Source organism: Ambystoma mexicanum, chromosome 4q, assembly GCF_040938575.1.
Source record: "Ambystoma mexicanum isolate Mex_15411 chromosome 4q, UKY_AmexF1_1, whole genome shotgun sequence".
NCBI classification, from domain to species: Eukaryota; Metazoa; Chordata; class Amphibia; order Caudata; family Ambystomatidae; genus Ambystoma; species Ambystoma mexicanum.
Genome location: NC_090928.1, coordinates 58,316,078 through 58,341,523, shown reverse-complemented (window position 1 = coordinate 58,341,523; position 25,446 = coordinate 58,316,078). Strand labels below are relative to the sequence as shown.

General features: G+C 44.5%; 1 protein-coding gene across 7 annotated transcripts in view; it reads left to right on the top strand.

Annotated features, from left to right (window-relative positions):
• Positions 1 to 25,446, top strand: part of LAMA2 (laminin subunit alpha 2) — a 3,027,572-nt gene that overhangs the window by 2,733,226 nt on the left and 268,900 nt on the right. For all 7 annotated transcript variants that reach the window (XM_069607473.1, XM_069607470.1, XM_069607476.1 and 4 more), the window contains 3 exons: positions 472 to 592; positions 21,102 to 21,278; positions 23,551 to 23,699. In XM_069607473.1, coding sequence (XP_069463574.1) covers positions 472 to 592; positions 21,102 to 21,278; positions 23,551 to 23,699 — 447 coding nt within the window. The remainder of the gene's footprint in view (positions 1 to 471; positions 593 to 21,101; positions 21,279 to 23,550; positions 23,700 to 25,446) is intronic.

The following is a 25,446-nucleotide window of genomic DNA, read 5'->3' as shown; positions in this document are numbered from 1 at the left end:
CATAGAGACATATATGAGAAAAGTGCAGGTACCACTGCTCTATCATTTCAGTTAGAAAATATTAGATAGGTGGCCATGACGTATAGCTCTCCACTAACTGCAATGCTGCTGCAGCTGACTTATTAGAAGGGGCATCATTCCAATGATATCCCGACTACCCAAACACACAAAGGCTTATCTAAATTGTAAGGTGATCTTCTCCATTTCCTACCTGCTCCCCACCTATCAATAAATTGCTTGACTTGAGTCCTATGAAAGGGTGTCAGTCTACTCCCACCCTTCCCACAAAGAGGTATTAAAGAAATACCTTTGGAACGCTTGGCAGGAGCTGGTTTCCTTACCGCCACAGGTAAGTCCATTCGGCAGATGTCCATGCATGGCGTGGTCCTTGGGCACACATCTAGGCTGAGAGCTCAAACCGGCCATGCACGCGTTCAATATCAATGATTTGTCTTGCTTCTTTCTTTGCAGGCCTGAGGTGAATTTGAAGAAATATGCAGGTTGCATGAAGGATATTGAAATTTCCCGAACACCCTACAATTTACTGAGTAGCTCGGATTATGTGGGAATCACCAAAGGATGCGTGCTAGAGGTACAGTATCTCCAATTCTTACACGTGCGCATTAAATGCACGTTGAGATGTATGTTTGCACACAAGCGATATGATAACTCTTAAAAAAGGTTGGACTCTTACAAGTAGGCAAGGCACGTGCTTAACTTCTAAATAGCTATGTAATAAAATATTTTGTTTTTCCAACAGCAAAATAACATTGCTGCTTATTAGTAGCACATGGCAAAAAAGTCTCAGTAAACCGCCATCAATTTATCAATACTCAATATAAAATCTTCCTCATCAATCCAACCTAACAGTTTCAAGTGGTTCAAACTGAACATTCAGTTCACCCATTACAATTATTTTAGCACACCTTTTTCGGTTTTCCCATCCATTGAGCAACTCTTTCCTCCAGCAACACAATTAAGGGACTATTAACGTAATTTCCCTTCCGGTTGTATAGGTTCATAAGCAGAAGCTAAGTCCCATCAAGGCATTGCAGATAAACTTCCATATAATCCCTTGAGTCAGTAGGATACATGCGTATTAACGTAAATACATTTTCTCTGACCCAGAAGATGAGACCACCACCAGGCCGACCACCTCTCCCCTTTAATGCGGGAATAAAAAGGGTGGAATAACCTTGAAGATTATGTGGTACGAGAGACCATGTCATGTTTCTTGGAGATCCACTATGTAATGGGTGCACACCAGATTTAACCAAGGCTTATCATCCATATATTTATGGAGACCAGGAATGTTCCAGGACATCAATCACAATACTCTAGGTAAAACACTCGGTGCGATCACAGATTCAATCGTGTTAGAAGAGCCCTGGATGGTCTCATTATTAAGGATTAAAGGGCCTACTCGTGGAGCTGTCAATCAATTGTTCCTGTCACCGATAAGCTTAACTCACTATCAACTGCTGATTCCCTCGTGCTTATGTATCCCTTCCCTACATTTCTCAGGGCCCACTGAGTTCCAAACGGTCGCCCTAACGCTAGAGCACTCAATTTATCACCAATATCTAGTTTAGATAAAACTGTATGTCCCAGTATCAGTTCCCCTCTGGTTTTAGTTTGAATACACACAGGAAGGGTACCTGAACTCGGATTTGCTACTAGGCTGTTGCCCTTTGGGCTGGGTGCACCAACAATAGATCTGGGCAGATTAATCATCATAGGACTAGACAGCGGTAGGGGGAGGGATTTAAACTAAGCGCTATCTCCAGCGGGCTGGGGCAAAGTCTGCTGTTCCATGGCCAACAGCCCCTCCACAAGTGAGTTGTATTTCAAGTCTACTCTAATGAAATCTTTTGATAAGGATTGGGGTGAGGGTGTACACTGGACTATATCGTTCCTAATTATTGACAAGCAATTCTGCTTCCACCTTAGCCAGTGACATACATTATTGGTCAATCCTTCCCCCGTTTCCTTATATTGAGTAAGGACTCTAGGTACGCTGAAATAGGAGTTACAACTTTGGAGACTAGGAATCTGCTGGGTTGGTAGGTGATGGATTTTCACTATTAGGCCCTTCCCTCATGACCAATCCCTTCGATTTTGCCAATCCAGAGGAGGGTAATTTGCAAAGATACCGCTGACCTGGGAGGCCTGCTTTTCCGCCACCCCAGTCGTAGGCTTATTAACCTGATGCTTTCTGGGCAATCGTTCCCCACCTACAAGTGCGCCAAATTCATGGTTGGTTTCACCAATTAAAGACTTCAGTGCTTCCACCACCTTTTTCAACCAGTCTAGGGAAATGTTAGCCTGTTCCACACTACTAACAATATTTGCAACCTCCCCACATGTACAGGCACAGCCAGAGAAAAGATTCACCCTACTTATGGGATCCTCCCCAACCCGCATCAAACTCTTATCCATTGTCTCATCATCCACCTGAGTTCCAACTAGCCTTGAGCACACCTTGTTCTTGGAAATCACCCTCTGGGCCTCCACCCTACACCTGGGTTCGGCCCGGGAGCCAGAAGGAAGACCACACCCCATGAAATTCTTACTCACACTCATGTCATCCATTTTAGAGACCCCCACCACCTTCCCATTTTCCTTTGAATGCCCCGGAGGGTGAAAGGAGTAATCGTTTTTTAATTCCGCCAGCCCATCTCTCAGCAAATCTAGGGGAGAAAACCTGTTAGTCAATGGAACCGATGTTCTGATCTGAGCTCCTTCTTTGCCACTGCCACCAGGGGACCGCAAATTGTCCAACCCATGCTGTGATTATAATGCACAAGGTCACCAACACTAGATGGTAAAATTACATTCCTTCACTTTGCACAGGAGGGTTCGGCACCTCACAGCCCGTCCAAGTTGTGCCCACCTCCATTAATCCGGGCAATGGAATGTTGACTGCACTTAAAACACTGTTTGCTTTTTCCCGCATCTCAATGTAAGTCAATGGTTATCTGCAGGGGGAGGAGGTACAATCCTTTTATCTATTGGCAAAGTATCAATACTGTGCAAGATCACATTGTCGAGAGCTACACAGTTCCTTGCTGGATGAGCCAGGCTCCTATTTCTATCGAGCCTTATGCGCTCAACACTCAGACCTTTCGTGGCCGGATCGTCAGGCCCATATCATCTAGGAGTTGAGCAATTTCCTTTATCATTACATTTGCTTGGTCAATTGGATCAAGTAGCTTTGCTATTTTTTTTCCCCTCATGGCTCCTGGGGGGGAGTTGATGGCTTTACGCTTCGCCATTAGTCAATGGCGGTAGAACCAATTCAAGCACCTTCCCCCTCAAACTATCTTGTATCCAGCTAAAGAAAATTTGTAAAATCTATTACAGTTCAGTCTAGCGTTGCCTTTTAATAGTCATTGTATCCTATGTGCTAAAAATCTTGCTCAAAGTCTGATACATACTTTATGATGGTTACTGGTATATTTGCAAACAGTTAAAAATAAGTTAAATGAGGAATATGTTTTGACGTTAATGGCAAAATGGAGTACCAAATGTAGCGGAATTCATTATCAAAAAATAGTCCGTAGGTGCCCCTCTGCGAGAACGAACACAGCCCATTGACCTGTTTTTTGGGAAGGCACCAACTCGAGAGTCCGCAGCCACACTTTAGCTTACTGTACCTTTCACAGAAGGGAAATATCCATTTGCATATCAGTCTTTGTCCCTCCCACAGTCCAGCATCGAAATGCTATTGCAATTTCCTTCTGAGCAAGAGTATCAACAGCAACCCTATACACGTATTTCCGCCTTGTTGGACCTCATCAGTGAGGTGGAGCTGTGCCTCTCTGAGCACAGTAAGCAAGGGGTCCACCTCTGGATGACCCTAGGAAACCTAGGGTGACTAAACCTAAGTCCCTTAAACAATCAAAAAATAGCCCATAGGCTATTTTGGAATTAATTATCAAATCATTTTTCATCAACCGCCAGGTACATTCAGCTCAGTCAAAAGCCTAGTCAAGAGTCACCAACACAGACCGAGGATGCACACCTGAACGGCTTGAGGGGCACCCATAGTCGACCCCCCCATTCCCTGCTTGTCCTTATGGAGGTACTGTGTTGCTGTCAGAAACGAAGAGGCCAAAAGATACAGTTTCAAATGCGCAAGCTGGGGCACTTAACTACAGAGGCCTAACAAACAGATGGAATTTGGCAGGCCTAGGGGACGGGGTCTCTTTCCGAATGCCACTCGTGCTCTTTTAAAATTCTTTATTTTATTTCCCCCAGGGTTTCCGAGGCTTCTCACTGCACGCAGGTATGGGTTGCCTCGGGGTTATTCCTATTTAGACTATGGTGACTTTTGAAAAGTATAAATCTGCACTAAGTCCACAGGCAAGTCACATTAGAAAACAAGCACAAACAGAAACTTGGCATCAGCTGGTCTCTGACGAGGATAGAGCAAGTTACTCACTCTTCGGGGCCTGTGCTTTGGTCTTAAACGCACCGCGCTACACAATTTCAGTCAAGAATACCCCATATCATCAGTAGGGCAGCAAAGCAGCGATCTACCTTATCTTCCTCTTCTCCAGTAGCCTTTTCTTTATCGAACATCCTACAAACAGCAACAAACAGCATTACAGGCTTTTTCCTGATGGGCTTCACCATAAGGGCTGTCCTAGGCCCTTTTATAGCATGTGCTGCCTCTGGTACTTAAAGGCATATCCCCCTGGGAATTAAGACTGTAGGAGTCACTGGATGGCAGCAACAAACAGCATTTCAGTTTTTTTTCCTGACAGGATTATCTCTTATCAAAAGTGTAAGATCTGCACTTAACAAGGTATTAAGAGTCAGTTTTGGACTTTCTCTTGGGCATCCTTGTTGGAAGTCTTAGTTGTAGAGAAAAGTTTCTCAAAGGAGACAAGGACTTTTGAAGATAGGGAAGCTTACACCAAAAAGGTGGGATACTGATCCCTCTTGGCAGTTGACCAAGTTCTCAGCCTAGCGGCCCTTCCATCCGACACACGGGTTCAATGTTTGCCTGTAATCAATAGTTCCCAAATTCCCTAATCTTCATAAATCCATCCCCAAGTTAAGTTGCAACAAGTTCTTGTGTAATTTACTAACAATCTGGCTGCATAAACGCGCTCTCTGCTTTCACATGGTATCCCCTCCTGTGGACACCGTCCTGGCACTCTGGCGTAATGCTCTTGTCTTCTCCTTCCTTGTGACAGACTCCTTTTCTTGGCTTTGTGTCTCTAAAGTCCTCCCCTGCTTAGCAGGAGATCTATGGGTCCTCCACTTTTCCTTGCTATCATGGGAAACTGAACTGGGTGTAGCTATCAGGTGATGTTTACAGTTACTGGGCTCTTCCTTTAAGGGTGGGAGGCCTCTCTGGAGCTCTTCCATCACTCGTACCGCTACACCTCACTAGCTGTTAAATAAGGAATAGCTAGAGGAGCAAATCACCTGAAAGGGTGTGGGTCAAAGACCACAGGACCACCAGGCTTAAAGCAAGAAAGGCGGTACAGATCAGTAGTGTCCTCGGATAGGTTACCATAGCCCCCGTAGAGAGAATCCACTAACCTGGGTGTGGGTGTATCCAGGCCTATGGGTAAGGGCTTGAGAGAGTCTCCTTCCAGAATGTTCCCAAAGCAGATTCCAGTAGTCCAAAATTGGGTCCAGGTTGAGTAGCAGAGAGAAGAGAAACAAAGAGGGAAAGGTAGTTAGGGACTAAACCCATACGGCACAAGGGACGCACTAGAGCCGAGTTGGTGCACGTGACATAATGCAGCAGCGTGTCCAAAAGTCAAGTGCACTTGTACACAGTGAGGGGGAGTGAAGCAGTATCCGGCAGAGGCAATGTAGAAGGAGAGTAGAGGAAGAAAGTTTGTAGCAGAGGAAGCAGTCCAATGTAGGACAGCAGAGGAAGAAAGTTCATAGCAATGAAAGCAGTCCAGTAGGAGCAACGCACACAGTGGTATGCAACACAAGGATCTCCCCAGGAAAGTAACAGCAGGGATCAGCAGAAGGTAACCTACTGCTAGAATGGTGGCGTGGAAATGTACACCGGGAGAAAGCAGAAACGGAATCCAAGGCGGGCCATGGTCGTATCCGTGCGGTCAGGATTTAAGATCCTGATGTCATTTGATGTTCTCTCCATCTCGCTCCTGTCCCTTTAATGTTTCACTCTGCCTTCCTACCTCCACCCTTAGATGTTAACCTCTTTTTCTTATACTCTCCTCCTCCACTCACACTACTACCTCTGACTACCACGCTACTCCTCCACTCGCTATCACTCTCTTCTCCACCTCTACTAATTTGCTTCTTCATCACTACTACCTCTGCACTCCTACACCACTACTACTGTTTCGCTAACATATCTCATTATTACCATCTCTCCTCATCTACTCCTACTACCACTTCCACTACTGCTCTGCTACCACTACCAGCTCTTTTCTTCTACAGCTCTTCCCCTCTACCTCCTCCCACTGCTACTGCTACCACTTCCCACTACCACCACCTCTCTTTTGAGGTTACGTTTGAGGTTACTACTAGTCATGCTTACTTCCCCTTCCAACCCATACTACCGCACCTGCACTAACACTTGTGTACCCCCTACTCGACCACTACTTTAACCTCTCCTCTCACTTCTCTCCTCACACTCATGCACAACTACTTCACAGACCCCCTTTCTAACAATATCTATACTCCTCCTCTCTGCCGTCCTCTGGTCTATTGGCTGACCTCCTTCCTCCTCCTGGCCTAACACTACCAAACACTTTACTTACACTCCTTAGAGTGCCCCTCCGCCTCCGATGATTGGCCCTCTGTCCCTGTCCAACCACTTACTTGACTTCCAGGGATGTGACAGGGGAGGACTTGGGGAACTTGATAAGGGCTTACAAGCCCCTTCCCCTTTTGTTTACACATCTCGCCATGTTCAGGCCATGCAAAATAAAACAGTCTGTAGAAGACTGCTGTCTCCATGGCCATCCTGTCTCCATGGCCATAGTGTGGGCCCTACTTTAATACAAAGCAGCCCTGTTTGTTTAGTAGGTTTCCCTGCAGGTGAAGGCCTTGGCTGGTCTGCGTGCCGCAGCCATGCTCTTTCCTCTGCGTCTGTGGCCACCCGCGGTTCTCCAGCAACATCTGTCCCTCTGGCACCTCCTCAAATTTTGCTCAGGGAAGTGTGGTGGGATGACACTGGCACCCCATTGCTGTGGCTGGCCCTCACTGGCTGCATTGCTTGGCTTCCTCCTTGCTCCTTTGTCTCCCTGCTGTGATCATTCCTTCACCACCCTTCCCTCTGCCAGGCCGCGCACACTGCTAACACGCACAGCATGTCGCTGGCTGCTGCGCCAGCGACATGCTTCTGCTCCTGGTCCTTGGTGTTCCATTGCGGCTTCAGCTGTGCCACTGTCTTCCATGCAGGTAAGGAGTGGTTGGGAGCAGGTTCCCAATCAGAACACAGATGACATATTCGATGGGTAATAGATTACCTTGTCCTTTTGGGTGAGGACTGCCCATAACCCACACAGAGTTGCATCTACCACTACCTCTGTGGATTTGCCTTAATGCATGTATGCCGTCCAGGCCCAATCAGGTGAGGGAGGGGGAGGAAACCCATTCTTACCCCCTCTCAGGTTACCAGGGTGCCAACCACTTAAGAAACAAATGTATCCACACATATAAAAAGAATGTATAGATATCCTATGAGGATGCTGCCCCTTTCATTTGTATCTCCATGGAAAAGATCTGCCATGGCTATCAATCTGAAGCCACTGCTACCACTATTCACGAGACCAGCTCCTCACCCACCACCCCAATACAAAAAACTGGTGCTTAAACTGCAGAAATGCTGATACATATTGGAATACAGGCCATGCGTGACAAATCTAGCCGAAATATAACCGACTTACCCCATGCAACATCCTGAGGCTCCACACCAGTGGAAATGGAACGAACCTACCAGACTGAAGAATATGTCTGACTAATTGTAGAAGTAATAGGGTCACTGGCGATCTCCTTGAAAGAGATGGAAGCTGCCACAGAAGGTCATTTCGGCATTGCAACTAGTCTTACAAGCCCACCAAACAGACCAGTGTAGAAACACACTGGCTGGAAAACAGTCAGAGCACCCAATCCGCCAAAGCAGAACTGCAAGGGCTCCTGTATGTGAGCCAACAAATGTCAGTAACCCAGCAAGGGTGAGGGCGTTGCAATTGGCAGATGTGGAACAGAAAAAGCCCAAATCAAGCATAAGACTTGATTCCCGGGAATCAAATATTTAGTGAAAGAAGACCACCAGTAGTGAATGGAACGCTAAATCACTGGACCGGCGGGTCCACCTCTCCCTCTACAGACAGAACCCCTGAACAACACGCCATGGCCACCATCAATGCATATTTCTATGCCTTTCTGGCTGGAGAAAACCTGCAGGTATTCATAGACGGATACTCACAATGTCTAGCTATGGAGAAAGCCGCAGCTGGTAATGCAGGTACTGCCATCCTCAAGAAAATCCTGCCCATTCAATGGCTACTGAAGAAGATCAAAACAGACAATAGCCGTGGCCTGCCCTTTTGAGGGTGTGATTAAGAAAGCTCCCTGAAAAGCATGGGGATCACTACAAAAAAGTAAGGCCTAGATGGCCACAAGCTAATAGTGCGGCCGAACCGTGAACGCAGCTCTCAAGAAACCTTGGTTCTATGAGGGTTCCCAGCAGGTCACTTTTACCTGGACCCGGTTTCGGCACTGCGGGGCACCATCATACCCTTGGGAGCACCCCTTTTCTCTCTGCTCCCAATGCGGTGGACACCCCTACAACCTCTGTTCCCTCTCCTACCCTCCGCCCCCACGGCCTGTTGCTTGTTCAGCTGGGACCAACCCAACCATGCCCACACCTCCGACCCGCCCTCCCGACGTGAAATCCATTCGTACACATACATGCACCCCGCACACACCCATGCATACACACATTCCCTAACCCATCCTCAACCCGAACCCCCATCTGCCCCCTGTATGGTGCTGCCCCCTGTCTGACCCACTTTCGGGTTCTGCAGTAAGCGCAAGTGTTTTTCCCCTGCAGGCCGCCGTTCGGTGAAAGCAGCCTGTCGGGAAAATGTTTTTCAACAAAGTGGGCAGTTCGGAAATCTTTACATATTGCCAATATTCTGGTGTGTGATCCTGAGCACACACTACATCTGTTCCTAAGGGAGTACAGATAAACCCCTCACTAACTCACCGGATGCTCACCAGTCAATGCTGCGTTTGGCCAAACCATCACTGGTACCATTCCCTACCATGCAAGCTGGCAACCCACGATACCCAGTCAGCAAGACATTGAAATGTAGCAGCAGAGACAATCACAATGTAAACCGGACCAGCTGAAGCAGGGATCCCTGCCTGCAAATCGGGGATTACGTCCTCCTTAAAGTGGGAACACATTTTTTACCCCATTTGAAGCAGACGGCTGCCAGGGGGTAGCATGCAAGGGGACCATGTTAAGCATACTTCAGGGGCATTTAACCATCACACAAAATGTATCATGGGCAAAACAATGTCACGACAGCCACAACATAGATGACGATGGGCATGATCCATTGGGAGCTGAACTCTAGAGTGAAGGGGAAGCAAGAGGTACCTCAGAAAATCCCACACAGGAAACACAGTCAGAGCTGCCTCAAGGGGTCTCTCCTGCTATCACCGCACCGTGCAAAGGCGATATCCAATGCAGGACGCCTACTAGCCTGCACACTGGCCACAGGTCTATGAGACTGGAAGTGCCAGTGCTTATACAATTTATTACTGGAAATTGTTAGTCTGGCAAAGATGTTGCCTCTGATAGCTAAAGGTTTGCCGTTGTACTCGTAATGTTGAACACTGACCTTCCACAGAGATGTCTGATGCATTTTGAAGAATGTCCTCTTGTTTATACCATGTACACAGGTTTGGGAATGATCCAATGTGTTTGAATATGTGAAGGAGTTGGTGGGAACCAGACACACATTGACCTTTTTGCATGTCTGTTGTGAGCATGGCCACCCTGCAATGGAGCTTTCAAATCTTACCAGTACACAATCTGCTTCCCGAGCACCAGAGAGCCTGGACTGCTCAGGCATGTATCACCTTCAGTCAGAGTCAGGCATACACTGCCTCCCTGTCGAGTTCAGGAGACGGGGACGTCTGACGCTTTTCATCCCAAGAAACTACCCTTAGTGTCTGGAATAATGCTTAACCAGACAAAATAAGGAAACAGTCTCTTGCCTCTCCCCAGAATACTAGGGTTGTGTCTCTCCCTCAGGGGTTAAAACAAAGCTCCATACATAGTTCAGTGGAATTTGCCAGGCCACAAGTTATAAACTTAAGAGCCAGCCCAGAGTTGTGTCCCAGCAGTCACCTTGAGATACCCGTCCAAGAATCTCTCTCGGATCAGAGCCCACAGCATAGGCTCCCTGGTTCCCAATATTAAATGCACTCAGTGAGATGTGCAGACAGGAAACCCCTAGAATGCCCATTAGCTTGCAGTCAGGGCTGTCGGGTGCTTTCCTGATGCCCTTTGTAAATTCACATGAATGGCTACTTTACGGTGCACCTGGGTCATGCAGCAAGTAGAGATGCTCCGAGAATGCACCCGAGCTCCATCCAATAAGTAGTCAGTGATTGAGATTCATTACAAAGGCTCCTGGTGTCACAGGCCCTCATTAGGACCTTGGCGGAGGACCATGGCGCTATTAGCACCATGGTCCATGGCGCTAAGCTGCCAACTCCGCCATGGGGGTTGGCGGACTTACCGCCCCATTCCGAGGTTGGCGGGGCGGTAAGTCCCCAATCCCCATTTACCCTTCCCCATTCCCATTTCTGGCCCCATAGGGCATAATGGGAGTGGGGAAGGCGTTAATTACGCCACCGTAAATTACGGTGGCGTAATTAACAACAAGGTCCCGTAGCGCCATGGTTTTTACCGCCTGCAAAAAGCAGGCGTAAAAATCACCATGGCGCTACGGGAACTCGTACTCAGGCGGTAAGGGGCGCCATGGTTTACGCCGGCGTAAACCCCTTACCGCCTGGGTCCTAATGAGGCCCACAGTATTTATTTTTCTGCCGTTTCCGTCTGTATGTATCCATATTTCTTTGTTGTCCTTTTTTTCTGCATGCATCCACATGTATTACTTTTGATATCAAAAGATAGTTGCAAACAGTGTTTTTCTGCATTTATTTGAATTTTTTTTTTTAAATGCATTTATCAAAATACACGCAGCCATACAGGAAAGAAATGACAGCGCCATGTGTGCCCTAATCATTGTTTTGCCCTCCCCAAACTTAGTAATTTAGATATATTTTGCACTCATGGGGTTCCCCAATGCCCTTAATAGGGCAGGAAGGCAATGTGTTTTTTGTAACACAAGAATCCATGAACACTCAATTTAGATTTTAAAATAGGTGCTTCTCTGGCCCTTTTTATTATCTCTTATAAATGTTTCAAAATACAGATAGAAATATAGCAGAAATACTTCACCATTAGCTTTACCCTGAAACACATCTTCACTGGAAACCCCAGGATGGAAGAGAACCACTCACCAACAGGAACAGGTTGAGGGAGCACATCTACTTCTGTCAGCCCATCTATTTCTATCAGCCCAGCCGAAGTCCAAAAGAGGGAGTTGCTTTTACTCGGTCTTTCTGATGTCGTTCCCTCTGGAAGAATACCAGGCTGTACTTGATTTCATTAGAGAGGTTTACTGTCAGTAAAATTCCACAGCTGCTCGGCCAATGCCGCTCCTGAACTCCACTGAATTGCAAACAACCCTGGGCTAGAAATCAAAAGTTCACTTGTGTTCACAGAATGCATTTCATCTTGACTCCATATTGGAATCAAAGCTAATACATTTTTAAATGCATTACAACCACAAACGGTTGCTTCTGCAATTGCTGCCAACAATGTGAAGAACTTTAACATAATTTTTAATTCAACTTTTACACTATTCATGCTACCAGTCTGTAATGTGATTGACCTACAATGTATGATTGGCAGCATAGGTAATCAAGAAGATAGACCTGCTTTTGTGGGTTTTTTCTCCATTTTTATATACAAGTACAGATTGAAAGCAGATTGATTTATATCTGTAATTTTGTGTAAAAATCAGTAAAAACGGAATACTGGAAGCGTTACTTATTACCAACTGACTTATACTACCTTTTTCTTCCCCTTTCCCGTGTTCATTTCCTGTGTCCCCACTCTCATCCAGAACCTGCCACTTAACACTGCCCACTGCCAGAGTTAGTACCAAGATGCCACAGGAAGCCCCCCACAAATTCTACACCAGAAGGCCACATCTACTGAGACTTTGCCAGGGATACTTCAAATGTATGCTCTTAGCCACCTACTGGGCCCTCCTTTGAGCTCCCACACTAACATCCTCAACGTTTATGCTCAAACGCACTTGAAGCCGCCACCTTGTCGAAAGATATGTTCCAACAGACTTCAAACACAACACAACCAATTTACACACCAGACCCCCCCAGCCAATGCATCCTAACACCACAGAAAGTTGAGGCTGTTCCCTGGACACAACGCGCCTCTGTGCGCCACATAAATGTATGCATGTATTTTGGTTTTGTATAGCGCTGGTAGCCCGCGGGCATCAGGGCGCTTTGAGACAAAAACACACAATGAACATAACCCAAACGCAGCCTAGCCTATCCCATGTGTAAAATGCGCCCTTAGCATCCTTACACGCTATAGTAGAGGAAGTCCGAGAATTCCTACTGGAAGATAAATGTCTTAAGACGTTTCCTAAAAGCCAAGTGATTTTCCTCCATTCACAAGGTCTCAGAAAGTCTGTTCCACATTTGAGGAGCCAGAACCACGAAGGCTCTGCCCAGCCCTGATTTTCGTCTGTGTTTGGGAATGACCAGCAGTCCTGTACCCATTGATCTCAGACTTCTTTGTGGCGCGTATGGAATTATACAGTTCTTTAGATAACCTGGGGCCTTACCGTATATGCACTTATGAATGAGCGTAAGAGATTTAAAGCTTATCCTCTCATCAATTTTTAGCCAATGCAGTGACCTTCTCTGGTCTGTAACATGGTCCCTTCTTTTCAAATTTTTGATCAGTCTGACCGCGTCATTCTGAATCACTTGGCATCTCGCCAGATCTTTCGCGGTAGCACCAATCATCAGAGCATTCCCGTAGTCCAGCCTGGACAGAATGATGGCTCTGGCTATGGTGGCCAGGTTTGTTTCATTCAGGAATGGTTTAACTGCTCTTATTAACTTGAGGTAGTAGGCTGTGTTTTTTAAGAGGTAATTGGTCTGTGCTTCAGAATTAACCTCTGCATTGACCATCATTCTCAAAGTTTTGAACTGTGCCGAAACTTTTATAGTGGCGTCCTTTATCTTAAAAAAACTTATATTCGCCTCCTAGATTGGAAAGCTGGCAATTTGAGCCAAAAATCATCAATTCAGTTTTTGCGTTATTCAGGCACATCCAATTGGATTGCATCCATTCATCAATCATGACATATATTTTCCCTATTGATGCACTATCTTCCTCATGGTTTCCATTCAACTCAACAATGAGCTGTGTGTCGTCTGCGTAGTTTGTAAAAAACACCCCGGCCTTGACCAGGATGCTACACAGTGCCCGCATGTATATATTGAAGAGCATAGGGGACAAGCTTGCCCCCTGTGGAACCCCGAAGAGTATGGGGCTGGAGTCTGAGAACGTATTACCCCAGTGAATCCGCGCCCGGCGGTCTGAGAGAAAAGAAATCAGCCACCTTATTGCTTCTTCTGAGCAACCAATGTTTTCTTTAAGGGCTTTGATGAGAAGCTGGTGATCCACTAGATCAAAAGCTGCGCTCAAGTCGAGCAGCATTAGCATCCCTATTTTGTTTTGCTGTCGACCAGACCCAGCATGTGGTTTTGGAGATCTAACATTGCCGTTTCGGTGCTGTGTGATGCTCTGAAACCCGATTGCTGTTGGTGAAGAGCATTTTGTTCTTCCACATACAATTGCAGTTGTTGTGTGGCTAATTTATCTAGAACTTTGAGTACAAAGTTTGAGTTAGTTTTCGGGCGAAGATTGGCCGGATCTTTAGGGTCTAAGCCCGCTTTCTTTATTAATGGGGTGATGGTGACCTTTTTTAAATCCTTCGGAACAACGCCTTCACTGAAAGAGGCATTAACCAGTTCTAGTAGGATTGGAGCGAAGAGTTCTTTGTGTTGCAGGATAATACTAGAGGGCAGAATATTTTCTGCGCACAGAGTGGGGTTCATTTGAGAGAGAGCTTCTAGCAATTTGGCTTCAGACACTTTCTCAAAAGTGAAGAGAGCCCCACTCGGCCTGGAGATATCCTCCATTGGCGTAGTTGACCGCGGTGCCGTTTCTCTGGCTTTCATTATGTTGCACCTAGCTTTGTCAATTTTGGCTTCGAAAGCCTTTACTACCAGGTTACAGTCCTCCTCAGTGGGTTGAAAAGGCGGTGTAAGGTTTTCTGGTTTTTCAATATTCTTCAGGATGTTAAAAAGTTTGTTTGTTTTGTTAACGGCTTTTTCAATTTCTTCATTGAAGAAATTTGTTTTGGCCATCCTTATCCTATCTCTATATATTTTATCCTTTTGTTTCCAGTTGTTTTTGTTTTCTTCACTTTTTTCCCCTTGCCACTTCCTTTCCAGGGTCCTTTTCTCTCTTTTCAGAGTTGCCAACTCAGCCGAGGAACCATTTTTGGTTGTTATTATTTTTCCTCACAAGTCTTCAGCGGAGCCTCGCGCTCTACCATATCTGCAATACACGTAGTGTATTTTTCTAGGAGTGTAGTGCAGTTATCTTGTTCCTGAAAGGATAGCCTGATTTTCTCAAGGCATCCCTGAATTTGTTCTTTACCCAAATTCTTAAAGTTCCTGCTGCTCAGTTGAAGATGAGGATTCTGTTGTGGAGCTTGCGTGTGAAGTGTCACTGTTAATGACACCAAATGGTGGTCGCTCCAGACACACGGCGTGGTTTTACAATCCGTGGTCTGGGTATTAAAAGCACACAGCCAATCCAGCTGGTTCCCCTGTGGGGTGGTCGCCTCGTCATTGAGGACTAGGAAATCAAGATTTATATTTATATTTTTCACAATAACCCCTTTCAAGACCATATTGTTATTTGGAAAAGATATATCGATGATGTCCTGGCCATATGGGAAGGCACAAGAGATGAATATGCAAGTTTTCTAGACTATCTGAATCATAATACCTTTGGGATTAAGTTCACAGGACAAATTGACCCACAGGAGATTGTATTTTTGGATCTCAAAATCACAATAGATGCAGGCGAATTACACACCTGCATAAATAGGAAGGACACAGCAGTTAACTCTATCTTACATGCAGCTAGCTGCCACAAACGCAGTGTCGTAGAAAATATACCAAGAGGAGAATTTCTCCGATCAAAACGGAATTGCAGTCAACTTGAAAGTTTCCAAAAAGAATGTAAGTCCATTGGTGCAAGATTCCAGGCAAGAGGGTACTCTAAAAATCTGATTAGACAAACAATAGATTCAATACAGAAAGTATCTAGACAAGCATTATTAGAAACAAAATCTAAGGGCGAGGATACACCGTATCCAGAATTTGTCAGTTTTATCACCAAATATTCACGGGACAGTAAACTTATCTACCAAATGTTGAAGAAGAACTGGCACATATTACTTTTGGACACAGATCTTCATAATTACATCTCAAAATGTCCTAATATAATTTTCACCAAAGCTACCACATTTAGAAATGTACTATGCCCTTCTTTCCTGAAATCTGCACCCCTTGGACAGGAACACTGGTTAACTTCTAGGACTCAACCATCGGGTTTTTATAAATGTGGAATGTGTAATTTTTGCAAATATACGTTATCACCAATGAAAACATTCAAATGCCATAGCGACTTGGAAATCAAGATTAAGGATTTTATTAATTGCCGATCAAAATTTGTGATATATACAATACAATGTGTTTGTCAAAAAGTGTACATCGGGAGCACTATAAGAGAAGTTCGCTTCCGTATTCGGGAACACTTTAACAGCTTAAACAGTCAAGATATTAGACTACCGTTGGCTTCCCACTGGCAGGAGCATCACCAAATGGACGATGTGAAAGATATTCGATATGTTGGACTCCAGCAGATTCCACCCCATCCAAGAGGAGGTGACAGAGAGTTGAAGCTACGCCAACAGGAAGCTAAAATGATTTGTAAACTTCGATGTGTATCACTTGGTCTTAATAAGGATCATGATTTAAATGTCTTTTTATAAACTTATGAACAGTAAGAAATAATGATGCAGGGCAACATTTTAGTCAACTCATAGGTTGTCCATACCAATTAATACACTTTAAGGTTTGATAAAACATTGGTAACATCACATGATATTTATGTAACAAGTCCGTGTAAGTCAGCAAAATTTGCGATATTCCCGAATTATTTAACCGTGTGCAAATATATCTTTAGTATCTCAGAATATATAACTATTCGAGCTTTCTTGCCTGCATTTCGGCTGGAAAATCATGGAACAAGTCCGTGGAACGAAGCATTATTTCAAATAATTCCCTTTTCCTGTTTAGTATAGTTGCTTAGCAACTATAGTCAGATGACCCCATACATGGAGCACGTGACCGTCAAATGATCAGAACCAGATACCTGGGCACCATAGCAACGACGGGAACCCGCCGATGATTCATTCACTGCCCGAAGGCGTCAGACATCAGTCAGTACATTGCAGCTAAGCCGGTGAGTTTGAACAACACAGACACGTTAGAAATATCCTAAAGCTAACCGCATATTATTAGAGTAGCTAAATTAACACGCACATCATAAACAAACTCACCTCTCTCGTTGCAGAACGCGGCAAGAATACGTAACGTTGGCGAACCTAAACTATTTGTGCGATCAATATCTTGTTTCAAAACTCTGCTCGCATTTCCAGGTAAAATGTAAGGCATTCCAAAAGTTATTTATGTTTTAAAACAAGAAAATTTGGTCTAATGTGACTCTTAGCACTAAGACACTTACTTGTACTTTCAGGAGATCTGTCCGTTGCTAAAATAGCAACTTTTCATCACCAACAAGTCTTTGTCAATGGTGCCAGAAGAAAGTACACGGCCTCAGCACCCGAAAAGACTTTCACATTAGGTGAGATATGGGGGGAAGGACTTGGCCCCGAGTTTCTCCTATGTTAAGTCACGGCACTTGCTACTTGATTTTCTGTCGAAGCAGAATAATTACTAATATTGCCTGCACACCAAATAAACGGCAAAAAGATACATAGAAAAGTTGCAATCTTCTTTAAGTGAAAACCTTTTATCAAGTTTTCAAATCTTTGGTTAATTTTGGAAATAGAAATGTCATTATCATTATACTAATGCTCTTTTGTCTTTTGTCTTTTGTTCCCCTGACTCTATCATTTGTTCTCCTTTGGGAAATTATTTGACCTCTTCGTTGTATATGTTCCCTCCCTTGACTACCTCTGGAAATTAGGATTTATCTATTGAAGTTATGCGTTGGATTAATTTGTTAGTAATTTAGACGCCCTGAAGACGACCTAGGAAGGTTGAAACACGTGTTGGCGCAATGTGTTTTGGTGTAATATGTTCTAAGGCGTAATGTGTTCTAGAATACTAGGGTGCACTTAGCAATGAATAATTGATTGTCAGATTGACGTAATGTGTTCTAAGTGATTTGCTTCTTTACTGATATTAAAACTTGGAACCCTGCTTATCTACACTTAGATTGTCAGATTGACGTAATGTGTTCTAAGTGATTTGCTTCTTTACTGATATTAAAACTTGGAACCCTGCTTATCTACACTTAGATTGTCAGATTGACGTAATGTGTTCTAAGTGATTTGCTTCTCTATTGATATTAAAACTTGGAACCCTGCTTATCAACACTTACCAGGTGTGTCTCCAATCAATGAATATATTTCATAAATTGATCAAACCCACCTATTTAATGCCACAAGAGTGTGACAAATGCAAGATTAAGCGCAGTCTGTGAGGCTAGCAACTTTTTAAGTTATAGGAAATCAAGATTGTTGAGGTTTTTTTCTAGGGTAATGGCACCCTTATCATTTTTATTGCCCCGCCAGAAGTTGAAATCACCGACTACTATGGTCGATGCATTCTTTGTTCTCAGGGTGGCTAGCTGAGAGCATAGTTCAGTCCCAAAGTCCAAATAACACCTAGACACAGACCCTCATGCCGAGCTCCGGGTACTGCAAGCCTGCATGTATCAACGCAACAGCAAAGCTATCCTGCGTTTCCCTCTAGTGGTAGAGTCTAACCTAATACGTCATCCTCTGTTTCAGATCTGCCGAGCACCTTGAGACCATTCAAACTGCAGCAGTTGGCACTATACATTCCTTTAAAATACCACCCTGCATATGCTGCGAGGGACACATTCTGCGAAGATTAACTGGTTCTGCTTTTCAGTGCAGTCCTGGATATTTTTGAAGCAGTTGGGAGTTCTGACTATCTTCCAACTTTACCAAACTGAGTACGCCTTTTTTTAAGAAGCTGATTTAACAGCTGTGGGTGGTCAGTGCCTACTGGCTCTATATGAGAGTCAAATGGGACACTGCACTGAGTGCCCATGAATGCCGAGAACAGTGCAGAGACGAATACAATATAGGACACACATTAATGTCCATGGCTATGCATTTGAAACATGAAATATGGAAAATATCCTAACTCTGTTTATAGGTCTTTAAAACGCCTCCCCAGATGCAGGCGAATACATCCAGCGATGGCCCAAGCCACAGGATAAACACACATATAGATAAGAGGCTGCTTCTTGTTGGGGCGTATAGGATATAAGGGTAAGTTTAAGAGAGATGCTTTGGAAATACAAATTCTTTAATGTAGCCATGTAAAATGATCATTATGTTACACATTAACAACACTACAGGAAAAAAGGAGTCTTTCACCTTCATTGTTATAGATTTGCACTTGCAGTGCAGGAAGATGCTAGAACATGGGTTATTGTTTTTACTTTGCACCACACGTAAAGCAAATCCTGTGACAAAACGCCTTTGAAAATCCAGTCTGGTCCCCCCAACCTACTGCCTCAAGATGGAAAAGGGCCTAATGTCTCTCTGTCTGTCTCCGTTATAAAATTCTCTCTCTAACCTAGGCACGCCTCAATCCTAGGCTGGTACTATTGATTGGTAACCCCTAATATCTAAAAGATCCCTGCCTTCTAGTGATGGCCCAAAGGCCTTGTCTATCTAGACTTCCTCTGAAAGGCACTATCCATCCAACCAGGGGCTCTGGTAGGTATCCCAATCACCCGAGGCACTCGCCTGGTCTTCCACGCCATCTACTCCTTTCACTGATATCTCTACAGGACTCTCGCTTTACTCCTCCTACTCCCCCTACTGCTCCACCCACCATCTCTCCTCTCTACCCCCCACTCTTCCTCCTCTATCCCTCAGATGATCCTCTCTCTACTACCTACCGCCAACCTCTGATCATGCTCCCCACTGCTCTTGCTCCCTTCTCCACACTGCTACTACCTTCCCCTCTCTACTATATTACTCTTCTCTCTCTTCATACCACTACTATTCTCCCCTCTCACAACCACTTCTACTTCCTTCTCCTCTTCCATACCAGTGCTACTCCTCAATCACCCTCCTTTTACTTACTCACTTGATGATTTACTCACTCCCTACCCTCCTACGACCAATTACACTCCCACAATACCACTTTCTCTCACCGGCCAATACATCACCTTTGATATAAACGTCTCCACTCTCCTCTACACCATCCTTTCTTTATCTTGTCACCGGGGGGACCTCCAGCTCGTATGACCTCATCCAAGCAATCCACACATTTGTGTCTCCTCTTTTATCCTCCACCTCTGTCTTCCATTGGTTACCGCTTTCTGGTTCCTCCGGCCACATTGTAACACCTCCTGCAATGGGAAGACCGGGATCAATCTTCAAAATACACGTAATGGAGTCGAAGCCCCACCCCTTTTTGTCAATAGCAGCCCTCTTTATTCAATGTTCCGTTTCGTGTCTGGGGGGGTCCCAGTCCATGGGATTGCAGTCTATGTCCGGGAGACGCTCTGCGGCTCTATTGCAGGTGTGTGTCATTCCAGAATGGATTAGTCTTTTTCGGGGAGTCACTCTGTGGCTCTGTTACAGGTGAGATTGTCATGTTCTGTGTACATGCTGACATTTGCAATGACCGGCGTGCAGCGTCACGCAGCAGTTTCCCTCCATCTCTTAGCCGATTGGGGCGCACTAGTATGTGGTCTCCCTCTGGAGTGTCTTGCTGGACCACCGCTAGAGATTAGGGTATTTGTAGTTTTCAAATAGCCAGCATCTTGCAACATATGTATGGGGTGATCAAACAGTGGTACTATCAACAATTACACTGGAACACTAAAAAGGGACAGGGACTTGGGCCCTCTCCCAATGGCCACCTTCACCCACTGGGGTAGGGCTGGCTTTGGCTTCCACTCTGGTGGGCCTCACACCTCAGGTCCCCACCCCCTCTTGACAGGTTCAGGCTCGTGATCCTATCACATTACACAGCAGGATCTGGGGTACACTTTCTAAGGTTGGAAATCTGAGAACCTTCAAAGTGACTATTGTGCATAGCACTGCATATAGCGTGTTAGTATTAAACAATGTGCTTGGAATCTCTACTCAGTGAATAACCTTTTAGGGCAGACATTCCCAAAGATAAATGACTGCTGACACACCACCAAACATAATGATTTGATGAAGTATTTCCATTTGGTGGTATCAAAGCGTTTTTCTTTTCTCATGCATCCACAAAATGTAAACAAGCAGTAACACCCATCAAACTCATGGGAAGCTTACCACTTTCCTTGTAGAGTTTTCATTTGCTTTAAATAAAAAAGCAAACTGCATAAGTTAAAGCTGTAACACATGTATGATGAGCAGTGATACTGTGTGGACATGCTGAATGCAAATGGAATTTCACAAACTATGAAATATTATGTGGTCCCGAAGCAAAAGAAGCAACTGCAGGAGCAAACCGTCGTTTTGGCTATAGTTCGAGACTGTCTACCTTGTTTAATTAATCCTATCTGTACCTCTGTGTTCCCTCTTTTCCTACAGAAAGTCTATATGGTTAGTTTTCCCAAGCCTGGGTATGTGGAGCTTCCACCCGTCTCGTTTGACGTTGGCACAGAAATCAACCTGTCCTTCAGCACCAAGAATGAGTCCGGAATCATTCTATTTGGGAACGGCGGGACACCGGCTCCTCCGAGGAGAAAACGCAGACAGATAGGGCAGGTACGGCGGCGCTGCACGTGCTCTTTATCCAAGGGGTTGCACCCTATATCAGATGTCTACTTTACCATGCCCCAGCACGGCAGCCATTTTAATAATTTCAAAGCTATTTGGTGGAGTGCGAGTGTTAATCTCGGTGGTGAGATTTACAAGCAGGATGGTCACCTAATGGTTGTCTTAACTCAAACACTGAACCTTTCTGTCCCCTGGGAAAATCTGGAAATGACACTTTAATGTACTGAAGTTAATTTGATAGAAAAGGCATATCAAGACTGTCAATTGGATCTACTGGCTTCCTAGTACTTTATATGGGCGATTCAATGTAATGTTCCCTGCGTGTGTGTGTACTGTGGGCAGTCTATCCAATACCTGGAGAATGAAGTGCTAGCTTTAGAGATCTGTGTGCATCCAGCAGCTTCGGCTTAAATCCTGACCAAGCTGATTCAGCTCCTCATCCTTCAGAGGCTGATAAAGTAGGACATATTATGATCGCTTTACTTAATAGCACGTATTTAACTGCTTGGAATCCTGTGAAATCCGGTAAAAAGCACTATTAAAAAAGTAAAGTGACATAGAGACAAGATTTGATCACTGATATAGTTTATGGTGACAGTGTTCTCAGAGCCACGATTTGATTTCTGCTACTAAATAGTTGCCTTGTTCTATGCAATGGAAGTGGTCTTGTAAAGCCCCCTTCTGTCACTATTGGTGGCCTTGCTGTATGTGATGTGATGAGCTTCCCCTGCGTAGCCCTGTGTGCTAGTTTGGGCATGGGACTGGGCACCACCACCTGCTGCGTGCTATGGGGCCTGGGGGCTCTATGTGAAGAATCCCCTGGTCTCCCCTTAATACGTAGTAGGGCCATCAGCGTATTGCCACATTAACTACATGGCCATTTTAAATGTAACCTTGTGGGGGATAACTAGTGGCAGTGCAGCCCTTAGTTCTGCATTAGAAATGACCATGGGGTCACTATAATATGGCAGGTAACCGGCACAAATGAATGAGTTGTTGATAATGCTTACTTCATGTATGAAAGAAAATTGATCTGCGCACCTAGAGTACTAATCATCAATTTGACCACTGAGTTGTTAGTTTTAGGTACCAGAAATGTACTACATTTTGAAAAAAACGGACAACTCTGTGTTCATATCACCTCTGTTTCACCTATGCAGACTGTTGCAATACATTGTACAATCACCAGTACTTTGTTATTGTAATATATGTATGTTTTACAGTTTAATTTCCTTTTGGTTTTTGTAATATAATAAATCTATTTTATGTATGCTGATTGATTAACTGATAACCTCTTAGTATCATGAACTGTCAATACTTTGTCTCTATATCAATGCTATATGAAGGCTACAGTTTGGCCAGGGGTATATGATACATAGTGGCATAGCCACGAGGTGATCAAGGAGAAGCAAGAGGAGCACACGACTACACCCTAAGCCAAGAGCCCAATAAAAGAAATCAAGTGACGGTGACGTGGTGCCCAGGAACAAATGCCAAGGATCATGTGTGGGGGCTGAGGAGCCCGGGGTCCTGGTTATGCAACCTGTGATGGGTGGACCGTGTGGTCTGACAACATGCGCATTGACCAGAGAGCCCTTAATAGTCAAAGCTAAGGACACCGTGAAACAAACCCAACGAAACCACTGCAAAGGAGCTGGCAAGACCAGCCAGAAAGAGTATCAGGTTAACCTGGTGTTTTGTTAAAGACTTTTGAAAAGACTGAGGCAAGTAAAGACATGGAAGTCTTGAGGAAGGGAACCCTGAGACCTAAGGGAGTACACTTGCCATGGGATCTTAGTCTCAAGACCACTTTGTTTTGGATTGTGTTACTTGAAACTTGGGGAAGGAAACCCCAAGGATTGGTTCTGCACTATATCGCCTTGAACTGGAGAAAGATGAACTTTGAGACATTCGTATGGAACTTTCCTATGCTTGGGAGCTAAAAGGAAGCTGTGAGGTGGAAGAAGCTCAGAACTTTGAGTTACTGTTTCTTTTGACTTTGACATCCTTACGCATTGCTTAATTGTAGTTGTGAGGGCAAGGATAGGTTTTGGACACAGACAGACTTTTAAGTTGAACTCTTTGACTCAGACTTTCCTTAGTTTCATTCAGGTCGGGAAATCCCACCTTAGAATTGGGCACGTGAGGCCTTCAACCAGCCTGAAATTTAAGTTACTAAATATCTTTTGTTTGAACTTGAAGTCTGTTGTCTGTGTCATACTTCAGGATGCCTTCACAATACTTTGGTTTTATGTTTCAGGTATTCTATGCTGTTCTATTGAACAAGGGGCGAATTGAGGTGCAGCTTTCCACAGGCGTGAGGGAGCCTCGCAGGATCACACTCAAACCTGAGTCTGGGGAGTTCCATGATGGCAGGGAGCACTCAGTCCGGATTGAAAGAACGAAAGGGTAAGAAGAAATGAAACTAACAATGTCACAAATTAAGTGCTACATTTACATGGGCTTGATTTCAGCATACAATTACATACAATGAAATGCTCCACTGGTAAAGCTATTTAAAAGTGAAATACCTATACAGCAGGGTTGAACAAATCTGTTCCTCTAAGGCTACAAGCAGAAACGATTTCCAGGTTTCTACTAGGAATACTCAGGAGGTCAAATTACATCCAAAAAATCTAAATGGGAAATGATTTACATATTCATTGGTTACCCTAAAAATCTGATAGGCTTGCAAGTTCAAGTGGCAGAGATATTCACCACTGCTACAGAGTTTCCAAACGTTTGTAAGTCTGCACAGAGATAGAAAAGTGAGAGTAACTGTGGAATCAATATTCATGTATCATAGGTTCATGAACAAGCATATTTCCCCTTGTGAATAGCCACTGGTTAGTTTGATATATTCAAAACAAATACAGTCTCAGATTTCATCTCTGTTTATACCTTTGATTTCTGGTCAGAGAACCTGTGTGGTAAGCTGAAATCCATGAGAATGTTAAATAAGTGTGACTTGAGCATACTACCACTTTGACACCGGTTTGGCCTTGTTGCTGCAATCAAAGAGAAAACCGACTTTCTAATGTGCCTACCTTCATGAGAATTCTTTGAAAGTCACATCTAAAAATACCACAGAACTTCGTTTTTTACTTCATGTGGTGTGTAAAATTCACGTGGAGGTCCTCCATCTTGTGCCTAATGGGTTCATCCTATTAGTCGTCATCCATTACTTTATGGCTGCATTATAGCTGAATCCAATAATTTGTTGTGTACCCCCACTCTGTAAAACTGTTAATCACATGTAGGCCTTCCAACATATCGGTGCATCTTCCTCTCCCAGAAATGTGTCCACCAGATATGCCCCTCTCTACCGGCATCAGATGGTTGTTGCTTTGTGGTTTAATCGACTATGGTATAGATGCTTGTGACAATGTGCCCTGCCAAATCCTTAGGGTGTCTGTTGGAGAGACTTAGTGGATGGTGGGGTCTGGCTCCCTATCTGATGTAAGGACCAGGGATGGTATAGGGAGGATCCCCTAGTCTCACCCAAAGAGTGGGGTATGGCCGACAGAGGACACTCATATAAGACCGACTTCCTCTTTAAGAAGGATGTTTGGAAATGTGTATGCATAATCCTGTGGGCCCTTTGTAAATGGACCCACAGTTTGGTTATCAAGCCGCAGACTTTAACAATATTGCCCCAGAACGGATGACCTCAAAGATGCTTTCCATATACATGACAAGTGGGTGAGCAAACGCAGAGCTGAACAAAGGCCTGAAAGCTCTGCTCCCCATTGCACAAATATGCATGAGTACCCACGTGGCTGGAGTGGCAGGAGAAGTGGAACATAAGATGCAGAGGAGCGGAAAGTGTAAGAGGAGGTGGTAGTGAGGAAGACTGGGATGGTGCAGAAGGCAAAGAAGTAGAAGGTAGAAAATGAGATGTAGGAGAAGGAAGCATTGGAAAGGAGGAGGGAAGGTTGATTGAGGATTTGGCATGCACCAACGACCACACAGTAATTTAAGCACTTGTTACCAAATCAAAGAACTGGTAAAGAGAAGGGAAACAGCCGCTTACTGAAAAACATATTTTGATTTCTTATCTTATCAAAATTCACATGGGAGCTGAAACAGAAGAGAAAATAAGTAGTTGTTGGAGGAGGTGAACAATGTTCTCATCCAACAACCACTTCTGTTCACT